This window comes from Zophobas morio, unplaced genomic scaffold (genome assembly GCF_036711695.1).
Source record: "Zophobas morio isolate AGI-343-1 ecotype UQ-CSIRO unplaced genomic scaffold, CSIRO_AGI_Zmor_V1 ptg000023l, whole genome shotgun sequence".
NCBI classification, from domain to species: domain Eukaryota; kingdom Metazoa; phylum Arthropoda; class Insecta; order Coleoptera; family Tenebrionidae; genus Zophobas; species Zophobas morio.
Window position 1 is genome coordinate 14,918,703 of NW_026972128.1, and position 13,532 is coordinate 14,932,234.

Below are 13,532 nucleotides of genomic sequence, written 5' to 3' on the forward strand. Positions count from 1 at the left end.
ACAAGGCAATCAAGTTCCTGATGGTAATTTCTGCAGGGTTTTCCATCAACGTTAAAAAATTAAAACTGAACTAGTATTACAAGTGGAAACAAAACTAGAAAGAAGTGACGATTATGAGAATGTGTATATTAAATAATAAAAAAAATAATGTAAAACTGTTTAACCTTCGTTTTTAACAATAAAAACTGCGAAAACTTTCCACTTAATTATTTATTATTACCGACATATTTACATACAATATTCTCAAGAAATAATAAACATTTATTTATAAATCTGGCTAAAAAACGCTATCTTATATCTCAATTCCCTCTGCTTTCAATTCTTCTGCATATTTGGTTTTGTAGCTTCCCGACGGGTCGTACTTGGCCTCCAACTCATTCCACCAGTCGCGTTTGTTCTTCAGTAAAAATCGTACGATGGTCTTGCTACCATTTCTCTGTTTTTCGCTACATTTTTGACATGACGTAAGAAGCGCATCCTCAATGTGGGCTAGAAAAAGAGCAATTATAATTTATTTTCAAAAACATGCCCATAGTTTCTGTGTATTATTACTTCTACCATGATAAATATTCCTATTTTTCAAAAATTAAAAAAATCGTATTTTATAAAGCAGAATTTCGTATGCAACTCGTCATTGATGTATAAATACGACATTCTTATTAGTTTAAGGTTCAACGAAATAAAGATTTTCAAATTCTATGTTACTCAAAATTGTCACTGATGGTTTTTTACCCCTTCGATACACACACAGTTTATCCAAATAACCATTATTTTATAATAAATAACATAATTGCTACCTCATTAATATAATAATATCCACTACATAATAATTAAGCCAATTTGTAGAACTTCAAAATGTTTTTGTGATAACATCGACATTTCATTATTCTATTTTTCAGAACCAGCAACAAAAATAATGGAAAGTTTTTAGTTCTTGTTGTATAATGTATGTAAAATTTTCGATTCATCTTTTTTTGGTGGAACTACTAACAGGTCTCTAAAAATATATGGCTGCCAACCTAAGGTAATCATTAACAAAACTGGTTCAGCAAACTTCTTTGGTAATTCCAAGAATCGTATCTTGGCGATCAATAACGTGAAGGTCAATAAACCAACTAACTGATGTACAAAATAAAAAAATTGAAAAAACACTTACATTTTAATTCTTCACCATCAGGACTACACTTCCCTTTTTCCAAAAGACAGTTTATGTAATTTCTTAAAAGTCTGTCGCTTTTTAGTATCTGATTCAAGTCGATGTTGTCATATTTGGTAGTGTACTGGGAAGGTGCAGGTACACATTTGACCAAAACGAAAGTAAGAAAAAGAAGTGCAAGTACCTTCATCGTGAGGGTAATAAAACTACATTAAAGGTATATGGAAAATACTTGTCTTTATATAGACTCCAGGGTAATTATTTCACAATTAAGTAAGAAATGTGCTGTACATGTACATAAAAGTAGCGAGCTTTGCAAACGATGACATTTTTGCTGTACTTATGAAAATATCCATTAAAACCAAGGAATATTTAATGCAACAGTTGTGTACTACGTATCTTTTGTGTCCGATAGCTTGGTATGAGCAGTGATTAACCATTTATCGAATAAAAAAAACTAATGACTAGGCACACACACTTCTATTATTGCATATAAAAAAAGCTGACGTCATAATTGTTTGGCTGTAGACGAGACTCTTTACATGCATAATGAAGAGTGAAAATGTTAAATCTAACAAAATAAATCTTCACAGTATGTACAAAATGTGTACAATAAAACGATTCAACAACGACAAAAAAATACTACATAGTAGTAGTATCTGTACAAAAAAACTTCAAACGTAGTACCTTCCAACATTCAAGGGCATTCCAATAAAGCAATCAGTCAGTAATTGTAGACAAAATACAACTTTGTATAGTCCTTAATTACTAGTCTTCTAATGGAAAGATTAGAGAATAGACGTTAAAATGACGAAAATTTGGCAAATAATATGCACGGTTGATACATTTTCTTTCATCAAAGAAGACTGGAAAATCGTCAAACCCAGGACCGCATTTGCGTATTATGTCTATGTGTAAATACGGTTCTGGTCATTGATTTTGTGTACAACATGTTGAGTTACCTATAGTTGACCGTTACAGGAGGTTTATTAACCTTTTTCCAAATCTCCAAAGCATGATAAACACCTATATACTTCAGTACTTAAACTAATGTCGATGCGAAGAAAATTACAATTTTTTTTGTTATTAAACAAATGCTCAAAATTTTTTATCTAAACTCTCTGGAGAGTCAGAAATATATTATGCGAAAACAGTTAAAGAACTATTATTGATTTTATTAATGATTAGGGTCAGAGTATTCCTAACCAGAGGAGGAAATCATGTTTAGGTAAAAGTTTTCTTCCTAATAGCGCCTTATTTGCGATAGATAGGCTGCCGAATTACACACATTTCAAAGATTTCTCAATATTTTTCGCAAATCGTTAGTTTCAGGAATTTCCGTGATAGTTAGGAAATAACTAATAGGTACATAATGAATGACAAACACATATATTACAGTAATGAACTGTTCTTAATGTAAATTGAATAGATCCTATCTACAAGACTGAAGAAAATAAAGTATTTGCAAGATCGCCCACAATTATATGTTACGTTTTTAAGTCATAATATAACAAAAAAAATATATATGAACTTTTTTGTTCTGATTCCTTTTCATAATTTGAAGTTTGTAGTGAATGCAGCAGGTTGTTATAGTGATCTTTGAAAAGATGGTAGTGACTAATGAGTATTTAGGTACCATACAACAATTTACACAATTCATCAGGGTGAAAGGCAGACTTGCAAATTTGTTAAATTATTACGTGCTTATACAAAACTCACTTGACAAAGCACCCTTACAAATCAAACTGGCTATTGTATAACTTAACTCAATTCACATATATCTAGTAAAACTTTACAGCTCCATTATGGCAACAATGAACAGTAAAACTTCCGGTTTGGGTCCATAAAGCTTACAATAGCCAGTTTGGCTTAAGTCGCGTTAGTCATAAAAGTTTTTCAAGGTGTATGTCAAGTGAGTTGAGTATAGATAGTTTTCCTGTAGGAATCAAAAGTTTTATGAACGGGCATCATAAAACTAAATCCCAAGACAGTCTATAAACTAATATTCACTATTTCAGAATTACAACTGTAAATAATGACGTCATCGAATCATGGAGAGGATAACCAGGCAAATTTTTGTTGGTGTTTTACCATCTACACGATATTTTTAATATATATGTGTGTACTATCATCGGATAGACAGACGGAAACGGGATATCTCTTTTTTATATTCTAGGGGTTATGAAACGTCGGGAAAACATGAAAGTAGCCAAATGGATTCTATTATAATGCTTAAATGGAAACTCTGTTTGTTTGCAAATACATATGTGCTTATAAATTATAGCTCTATTAGACTGTGTTGAAGTTTTTTTTCTACATTCAACAGAAAATGCCTAATTATCCGCCCTTTGAGCGTTGTAATACCCCGTACGAATCTTTTTTACAAGAGTATTTTGGCAAAGGTGATGAAAACATTTAAATTCTGTGTCGTGGTATTAACTCTTGACAAATAAAATATTTTCCAAACAGATATTTAAATTGGGCTTTCTAATTCGTTTTTGGCAAATTCTGTGTAACATTTGTAATTTCTTATTGATCCACACAACACGAAAATTATGTTTTGTTAATGAACAATGTTGTGGTATTTTAAATAAGATTCATTTAGCGCGTCGATGTGTCGATGAATAAAAACTCTGCAAAAAATGTCTGATACGGTGTACGGAGAGAATTTTTTCTTGATTTTTTTGTGTTACGTCAAGAAATTCTGTCGGTTTTGGCTTTGTTGAGTGCGGGCACTGTGTTGTGTCAATTAGTTTGTTTAAGTGGTTAACTTTTGTTAAAAATAAATTGATTTCAGGGTTAAAGTGAAAGGTGAGTGTTGTGATGTACCCATGAGGAAGGAGTCTGCAAGAATCGGCGCGGAAGAAAAAAAAATCAGGATTTAAAGGGTGAGTACTGCGATTAAGCTTGATGTATCGGTCTATTATTCAATGTATTGTGCCTTATTTGTCCAGTCTTTTATTATTTTATTGATTTGATCAGGGACTGCATAACTCATATAAAAATAAGGATTGTACAAATCGTTACGTAACAACTTGTTTAATATGTTTGTTTCAACAAGAACTCAATTCTATAAAATTGGCATTTTTGGCTGAAATAATTTGGAAAACCCATAAATCCAATTTTGATTTTTATCTCATTAAGTCATTACTCAGTCTCATTACCGACCGTCTTTACGTTTTACGCATTACTGCAATTTATTAGTCATTCTCATTAGTCATTATCATTACAATTATCACTACTGGTTTTGTGAAATATTTAAATTTCAGAAATTTTCAGTCAATCATTAAAAACTGAAAACAGTGGTCTTCAATGTTTGGGTTTATCTTAGGAATATTTTTTCTGTGTTTTTTGAGGTTCACTTACATTAACTTTAGAATGTTTTTTATTTCTAATAAACGTACTCTAGCAGGATTATTTTGATTAAACGTTCATTTCTCGTTTTCAATCAGGTTGAAAATATCGATTTTCGAATTTTTAGACAAATATTCTCCGAAACTAATATTAAACTATGAATTTTTGGTTGTATTCTGAGTCTAACTTTTTTATACTTTATTATAAAATTTTTTGTTCGGTAATTTTGGTTTATTTTTGTTTTATCAAAATATTTGTGACGTCTTTTTGTAATATATTTGTGCTTAGGTTTGTAGTAATCTCAAGAAACAAATTTACTTTGAGATAAAAAGTTGAGTTTTAGTGTTCCCTACATATTCACTGGTGAGTTCGCTCTATTTCGAATACTGGAATAGTGTCATATTGTATTTGTTCATCCATAATTGACTTGAAAATGATGGTTGCTGATCTAAACCAATTTAAAAATTTGGTGTTTTAGAAATGTTCATATAAATTGTGTAATCTATGTCTGTACGAACAACATCTCGTCCATTTGCATTGATATTCTGGCACAACACAAAATGATGAGTCAAACACACTATTTTTACCTGCGATTAAATATTTATTTATTCTGAAGGAGATTACATAATTTTGAATTTTTGTTATTTAAACGAGAGAGGATCTGTTCAAATGGTTTTTCTTTTGCTTTCTTTAACATTCCTTCGACATAAATCAAACCTAAATATCTTGATAATTTTTTACAAAATAAGCTACTCATAAATTAAAACATTCCTATGAAATCGCATTGTTATCCTTCTTTTTTAAAAAGTACAATATTCCATTTCTATATTGAAAGACACCATTTACATCAGATGAAACACCAGGAAATAGTTTATTAATAATTCCGTCTGGTTTTGGTTTCATAGTACATTCATTCAATTCAATATACTAATAATTATCATAAAAGATAAAAGTACGTCCTCTGTATGAATTAAAAATAGTTTAAATTTTAAAATTGCTCGACACTCCTAATTTATAAATGTTTTCAAAATGCTTTATTTGAAAATCCAGAAAAACCAATAAAATAATACTCCTATTTATTTTCATCTATAATTATAACTACTCCAGAAGGTCAAATGTGAGAGATTTGTTTTACAAATGGCAAATATTCGGATATTAATTTCGGATCTCTGTATCGTTTGCCATTTATATCCATTATCCAAACCCATTTTTTGTGAAATTTATACAAATTGTGATTTGAAGTTATTAAAAACTTGTCTGGATGATGTATTGAACATAAATCTGGTAAAATAAGATCTAAAGGGTCACCAATCTAGAATTCGCCTTTGGCTCATGGTCATGAGTCATGAACCTGTGTTGAACTCGGTTATTCTGTAATAACTGATTTATTTATTGATATTTTAACAGTTGTTGTTGGTATTAATTCATATTTTAATCGTACAGGTCTCCCATATAAATATTGAATTGCCCACATATCATTTTGAGTCCTAATTTATTAAGATCATCTTTATAATAGGCGTACATAGTCGAATTATTATTTGCAGAATGTTCAATAGCTAAGGTATGCCCAATCTCGTGTAATAATACTGCATAAAAATTATTTTGCCCATCAAAAGTATTAAAATTTTAACTGTTCTTCCGAAGGTGAATTTTTTAGCCCAAATCGAATTTTATGTGTAAGTATTTTTCTTAAAAACAGGACAGAATCCTTAAAATTTCAACCTTTTTAAACACACATTTTCTCTCTGTGTGTCTCTGTCTTTGTCTTTATTATTCTTATTATTTATTGCTCTATAAATCTGTTGTGTAAAAAAATAATCAAAGGTTATTTCGACAGAACTTCCCTCGCCCCTGAAGTATAATGAAGCATATCCAGCTTTTTTGTAAAATTATAAAATTTGATTTTGCGAATATACTTTTTTTTATAGAAACCCTATAATCATGGCAATCAATATTTTTTGTAGTACGGTATAGACGTACTAATCAGTCATTAGCTGATGAAAAATCATGGCATTGTTCTCAATCAATAACACTGTATAAATATAATTAACTACAAATTGTTAATTTATTACTTACTCTTCAAGGTTATAACAATCATTATTCTTTGTGTAAAAGCGACTTACGTTTGTCAAAAAAATATATTATTACTAAGATTCTTACAGTGACAGAACTGCAAAGAATGAATAATTATGCTTAATTTTTATTTATCAAGTCTGTATTATTTTTACAGAGATTTATTGGGTATTTTAAAATTTTATAAACCTTAATTATGTTTATGTCTATTTTCCATAGGTAAAACTGCCCATTTATGTTATTTAAGAAGGACAAAACAACACTGTCTACAAAGTGAACATTTTTGTGATCAACAGAATCTGCTTTTAGATTTTTGTAGCATGTATAGTTTTTTCAAAATGCTTTTATTTAGAAATGCATGGAAAATAAGGCATTTAGGTACCTACACGAGATAAAACATTAATTCATTAATTCATTATCATCTTTACAAGGACCTATAATTCAGTTAATCACTAATTATCTTCGGTTAGCCATAAATATTAATAAACTAAACGGAAATTCCATGTAATTTGCTAACATCCTCAAATTTTTGTAAACCATGAACGTAGTCATGTCGATCATCTCCATAATCTGACGTGCCAGAAAAAAAAACTGATTACAGAATTAGAATTAGCATATCCAACTTTTCTTTTATTTTTTTTCTTAATGATTTTTGGTTTTAGAGCAATGCACTCATTAGGCAGAACAGAGCATCGTTTCGGTCAGTTTATGTAGTTGTTGTGGGTTATAGGTAGGCAATCCTAATTTCGTATTAGTGTTAAATGTGGTGCATAGCTTTCCGATAATAATTTTTTTGAATGATAAATTTTCTCCGTACAATAATTATTTTTCTAAACAAATACTTAAGTACTTGTTATTATTATTTAAAGTAATCTACAAACGAATACATATTAAATAATTTAAATACTTTATTAAAAAAACACTGTGCTGTGATCGTGATTGTTTCTACTTATTTATAAGGTGTAGTAATTTTTTTATTAGTCTATCTATAGACTTCAGCAAATTACACAGGTTTACACTAGTTTTTGGACAAAGCAACCAATTAGTGTTCTGAGACCAATTTTCCACACTGAACACGATTCTGCAATCCGTTTGTCGCCATCACGTCAAGTTTTTAAGATATTGAATATGACAAGTTTTGATCAAATTTTACTATATTTAGCAGTTTTCTTACAAAAAATTTTTAAAATTGAAAGTGTAGTCCAGTATTACTTTGTCGAGCATACGTTTGATCATCGGTTTCACGCAACAACATTCAGCAATAATCGCTCATCATGCCTTCATCCCAAAAACCTTGGTAATTTTTTTCCATGCTGTGTAAATTTTGATGTAGACGTTCTCCCTGTTCATAACTGGTAGCGCCTAAATTAGCAGGAAAAAATCTAGATGCGAATAAAGGAAATGTAACTTCAAAGACATGCGAGCCCCAATTTGTTTATAAGCCTTCAATAATGTTCCAACAATTTCTTTGCAATCGGAAGTTTTGTTAATACCGAGAAACTTGTGCACGATGACAAATATCTCGTAAATTGGCTGTCTTGAATCAGTTTTCGTATGTCCGGACCTTCTCTTATTTTGGCATAAGATAACGTTGGAAAAATTTAGAGTAAGTATTTAAAGGCTGCACCATTTTTGTCGTAGTAACGAAATTTTTGATTAGCCCAATGATTAGTGACCTTGCGCAATCACAAAATCTATACGTGCTGGAAAACAACTGAGCACGGATTTGAATTCAGCGAGCGAAAATACACTAGAAATGATAAATAGATATTCAGTCCAAACTTTTTTGATTTTTGTAAACCTGTGTTATTAGTTCCATAATATTTTTTTGGAAATTACGTTAATATTATGGTTAATATCTTAAATTACTATCATTTAGAGACACTGGTGGCACAACATACAGGGTTAGTCACGAGAGAATTACTTCTGAAAATTATTTTTACGCAACCCAAAATACTAATACCCTGTACCACTTGATATTATCTAAATTTAAAATGAAATGCCTAATCCATGATTGCTTTGACTTTGGCAGTGTCACTTTGACGTTAATTAATTTTTAACATTTTTTTCATCGTTGACTCGCCTCTAGAGCCCCATTGGATCGACGACATACAGTCAGATCAATCTGGGCTATACTGAAGCCGTAAGTGCTCTACCAATGTTGTCCCCCGCTAATGTGCATGTGTTAATTCGCCATCTCTGCGTCACCTAGAGCCTCTTCGAAATGCAAATCTGCAACCTCTGGACTTCTTCGGCCATCCATTTACAAAAAAGCCGTAGCATCCCCCCAAAATGCCCAACATTTTCAACAGATTAGTAGTTAAATTATTTACTTACTTGTTTGAGTTTGTGTTGTAATCTTTGAATAAAATGCCGTAAAAGGAATTTTTAGAAATAATTTTCTCGTGATTAATCGGTTGCAAAAGATCAAGAGGCACACTGACAAATTTATTAGCGGCGCCGGAGGAGATTTCCGACTGACAGCGGTACCACCATTGACACTCGCGTAACCTCCTTTTCCACAATTGTCAAAATGAGATTGTCAAACTCAAAGCAATCATGGATTAAGCATTTCATTTTAAATTCAGTTAGTATCAAATGGTACATGGTATTCGTATTTTGGGTTGCGTAAAAATAATTTTCAGAAGTAATTCTCTCGTGACTAACCCTGTATATTTATCGTTTGTACCTATGCACTATTTCAGTGGAGTACTGTTAATTTTTTCAGGTGGTTATTCTATATAAATATTTTGAAACTTGCTATTTATGTACGAAAAGCAACTTTAATTATAAAAGTGACATTAGTAACAACTCATTTTTGCAGGGATATTTTTAATACGCAGAATTTTTTTGCTTTAAAGTCGTTTACTTTCTACCGAGTAGTGAAATGATTTAGATAAAAAATTTATCTACATTAAAGAATTGTATTGAAAAAAACCATACAAAATCACTATGCGAAAAATCATTCCAGTTTTTATCAGTTTTAATTTGATTTAATTTTAATTTCTAGAAACTAATTTTGTCGTGACACGAGTATTTTTAAAATTTTATACCTAATGACTACGTCATAACTGTTGCATGGACTGAATTTTTAAATATGATTATTTCCATAATTAAGATTTAATTATGGTAATAGGGAAACTAAGAATGACTTGAAAGCGTCTTTTATTTTCAATTTCACGTGTATAATTTTATAAAATAATATTTTCACTCTCGTTTTTCATTACACCGTTATCTTTGTATAAATAAAACAAACTGATTCGTCATCAAACATCACAGTTTAATTTATAGAGTTTCAGTGGTGCGTAAAATTACCCACTATTTTATTTGTCCTTGGAACTGCCTAAATAGTTAATTCATTTGAAGTATAAAGGTTATCTGTGATGTAACTCATCTAATGTAACATGACTCTTCAAATCACACGTTATCTCTTGATAAAATGTTCGGCGATTTAAAAACAATAAGTTAGTTTGCGGAAATTACAATTTTTTTAAAAGTACCGCTACAAACATGTGTACTTTATTTTTGCTGATAGTGTTAACAAGTGTTAAAAGTGTGCTTTGTGCCAATATTTTATACGTATCGTCCATCCCGTCTCCTAGCCATCATATATGGAATGGTGTTCTTACCATGGCACTGGTCAAACGAGGACATAACGTAACCCTTGTAGATCCTGACATAGATAAATTGCCAAAATCTGATAATTACACCCATATCTTCCTAGAAGGTATTTAACTCTTATTTTAATACTATGTAGATATTTTTATTGTTGTCTTTGCAGGAGTGTATGAAAGTTTGGACATCAGTTACGACTTAAATGACATGGCAAGTTATAGTCCAATACGAATGAGTATAGAATTTCAGAATTGGTGTACTTTTGGTTGCAATAAAATTTTGCGATCTGAAGGACTCCATAACTTACTGAATTATCCTCCAGATTTTAAATTTGATCTTATTATAGTTGACGTAACTTCAGGCCCTTGTTTGTATCCCTTAATACACAGATTTAAATACCCACCTACAATTGCCGTCACTGCTTTTCTTTTACCGTCATATGTATCATACAATTTTGGTAACAACATGTACCCTACGTCAATTCCTTGGTATGGTCTTCCCTATACTGCAGATATGAATTTCGTTGAAAGAACTTTTAACGTCTTGTACATGTATATCGATACAGCGTCCCGCTATTTAAACCAATATAGACGGGAGCACGACATAACGAAGAAAATCTTTGGAGAAAATATACCTTCTATGGAAGAATTTGAGCGTCATATGTCTCTCGTATTAACTAACACTGATCCAATATTAGATTATCCGCAGCCACTCGCACCCAATTTTATATCTGTAGGAGGTCTGCATACTCACCGTTCCAATGAACTGCCTCCGGTATGTCCAAATTAATTGTAGACCTAGACACGTTTAACTATTAAAGAATACAATATAGGATCTGAAAACAATTCTGGATAATGCTAAAAATGGAGCCATTATTTTCTCACTAGGAACAAATATACGTTCTGACAAACTGGATAAACGTACACAAAGGGCACTCATAGATGCTTTTAGTAAAATTCCAGAAACAGTTATTTGGAAATTTGAAAGTGACATTGAAAATCTCCCGAAAAATGTCATCGTTAGAAAATGGTTACCCCAAAACGATGCCTTAGGTTTGTAATGTTTACACTGAGTGTGTAATAAATGTATTAGAATAAGTGTATTTAAGGGCATCCTAATGTCAAATTGTTTATTGGTCATGGCGGAGCCTTAAGCACACAAGAGTCGTTCTATCACGGAGTACCAATGATTTGTGTCCCATTTATTGTTGATCAGCATATCAATGCAAAATTGATTATTGAAAAAAAATTAGGTCTTTCAATAGACTTCACCCGAATTACATCTGGTTATGTTTTACAAACTGTAAGAGAAGTTTTGGATAATCCAGTGTAAGTATATTTTACAATATTTTATAAGTGACAGATTATAATATCAAACTATATTTTGTCAAATTTAAATCTGCAGTAAAAAATTAGAGAGAGGGTATTTACTCGCGTATCAGTATAGAACGAACTCGTGTTCTTTTTAATAGAAAACAAAATTAAAACTAACTTACTCTCATAATTTAAATACAAATTGGTAATAACCCGAACTTACTTCCATCCTCACAACTGAAGTAGCCAGCTCGAAGGCCCGATTGACTGCGGCGAAAATCCTATATTTCAGATAAACATGCACATGAACAATGACATTTAGAAAGAGCTCTATATTTAGGTGTGGAATTTTGAAGACAACGCATTGAATATTATTAATAATTGTAATTAATATTATTATATTATTAATTATAAGGAAGGAAGCAAACAAACTCTAATTCTAATAACTCTAAAAAAGAATATACATGATGTTCAAATATGCATTCATTCAAGTTAATGATTAAATTGAAATGAGTTCGTCAAAACTGCATCGTGGACCGAATTCCCCTATCACATAAAGCAAAGCTCATATGAAATAAACCCAACTGGCAAGATTATGGGTATTGACAGCATTGACAAAGGCTTCACAATATTTGAGATAATGAATATTTGACGTAATGAACTGATCTTACATTAATTATTCTCGTTGAAGGGAACCGTGGCGTCGAATGCGATTTCATTTTGTATTAGCAATTGCCCTTTGGTGAAATTACAAACAAAATTCTAAGTACCCTCTCAGTTTCCTAACACCTGCAGCAGAACTGCTGCTTATATGTATTATATTATAGACATTATTATTATAAACTTGTATTTTTTAAAACCTGTAATTTCAGATATTTTGAAAATGTTCGAAGACTTTCCCGTATATACAAAGATAAACCGCAAACAGCTTTGGAAAAAGCAGTTTTCTGGACAGAATATGTAATACGTCATGGTGGCGCTGATTTCTTAAGCTTTCCAGGGAGAAATTATCCATATTACAAAGCTTATGGACTAGACATTATTCTCTTTCTATTAGTAATAATTATTTTATTATTGGTAATTGTGTATAAGATAATTAACTTAGTTTTAAATTTACTTATAAGTAAAAGAAAAATTAAAGTAAATTAGTTTACTGTCAGTTTTAGGTATAGTTTTGGAAATTTCATTGTACCCTATAAAATTTGATTGGCAATAACGAGACGGACAGTAGTACAATAGCAAAAGATATTTACAACTTAAGTTGTCGCGTGCCGGTGATCCCCAAATGTTAGAAAGCAGAATAATCCAGGTCCGGACAGGGACCGTCGTTACTCATGAACGGAAATGACCATTATTTTATGAGCACAACTACCTGCTAAATGTTTTCAGACAAATTCGAGTGAACTTGTGTGAGACATAAATATTTCTTACCATATCCGTCTCGTTATCGTCAATAAAATTTTATAGGGTAGAATGAAATTTCCAAAACTATAATTGCCAGTATCTAGTGATATTAGTTACTACTATCCATGGATTTACACTACCCTGTTGATACAAAATACATTGTTATGTCTAGTTATACAAGATCTGTATTTTCATGTTGTCATGTATAAACATGAATAAATCATTGTTATTATTATTATTATTATTATTATGAAAAATACAACTTGAAGCGCGTACTACATTTACAAAAAGGTGAGAAACTGGGTAAGGTTCTCGAACTAGTGGAACGAGTGAGAGGATACGTCCAAAATCGTTTGCTACTCGTTATAGAAACCGATACTAAGATTTTTAAAATCAATTAGAGATTATATAAGAATTAATACAGATGGCAGCTTTAACGTAATAATTTTCTGACGTCTGGTCGTTTAATTTAATGGTGTGTTTGGAGATTTGATCTTCTTTCATTTAAGAGTTAATAATTACAATACTAAACTTAACAAGAACATATCATAATATTTTCCGTTTTTTGGTTAATTTGTTTGCCTTCTGTTCAGACATTTTATTACTGATTTTTTATG

At 31.0% G+C, this 13,532-nt stretch overlaps 2 protein-coding genes across 2 annotated transcripts; one reads left to right on the plus strand and one right to left on the minus strand.

The window, feature by feature from the left end:
* Positions 1-202: 202 nt before the first annotated feature.
* Positions 203-1,417, minus strand: LOC135133921 (ejaculatory bulb-specific protein 3-like). Its single transcript, XM_064062470.1, has 2 exons — positions 1,157-1,417; positions 203-489 (listed from the first exon to the last, which is right to left on the minus strand). The coding sequence occupies exons 1-2, from the start codon at positions 1,344-1,346 to the stop codon at positions 293-295; spliced, it is 387 nt and encodes a 128-aa protein (XP_063918540.1). The 5' UTR covers positions 1,347-1,417; the 3' UTR covers positions 203-292.
* Positions 1,418-9,921: 8,504 nt separating this feature from the next.
* LOC135134545 (UDP-glycosyltransferase UGT5-like) lies at positions 9,922-13,281 on the plus strand. The gene is made up of 5 exons (XM_064063239.1): positions 9,922-10,310; positions 10,365-10,972; positions 11,031-11,250; positions 11,307-11,526; positions 12,384-13,281. The coding sequence occupies exons 1-5, from the start codon at positions 10,094-10,096 to the stop codon at positions 12,658-12,660; spliced, it is 1,542 nt and encodes a 513-aa protein (XP_063919309.1). The 5' UTR covers positions 9,922-10,093; the 3' UTR covers positions 12,661-13,281.
* The last annotated feature ends 251 nt before the right edge of the window (positions 13,282-13,532 follow it).

What these genes read in the sequence shown, in the direction of transcription:
- LOC135133921 (XM_064062470.1), bottom strand. Translation starts at nt 1,346, where the DNA reads ATGAAGGTACTTGCACTTCTTTTTCTTACTTTCGTTTTGGTCAAATGT. An exon ending in TGATGGTGAAGAATTAAAAT is followed by an intron (nt 490 to 1,156) that starts GTAAGTGTTTTT and finishes CTCTTTTTCTAG; the next exon opens with CCCACATTGAGGATGCGCTT.
- LOC135134545 (XM_064063239.1), top strand. Translation starts at nt 10,094, where the DNA reads ATGTGTACTTTATTTTTGCTGATAGTGTTAACAAGTGTTAAAAGTGTG. An exon ending in GTTCCAATGAACTGCCTCCG is followed by an intron (nt 10,973 to 11,030) that starts GTATGTCCAAAT and finishes AATACAATATAG; the next exon opens with GATCTGAAAACAATTCTGGA. An exon ending in ACCCCAAAACGATGCCTTAG is followed by an intron (nt 11,251 to 11,306) that starts GTTTGTAATGTT and finishes AGTGTATTTAAG; the next exon opens with GGCATCCTAATGTCAAATTG.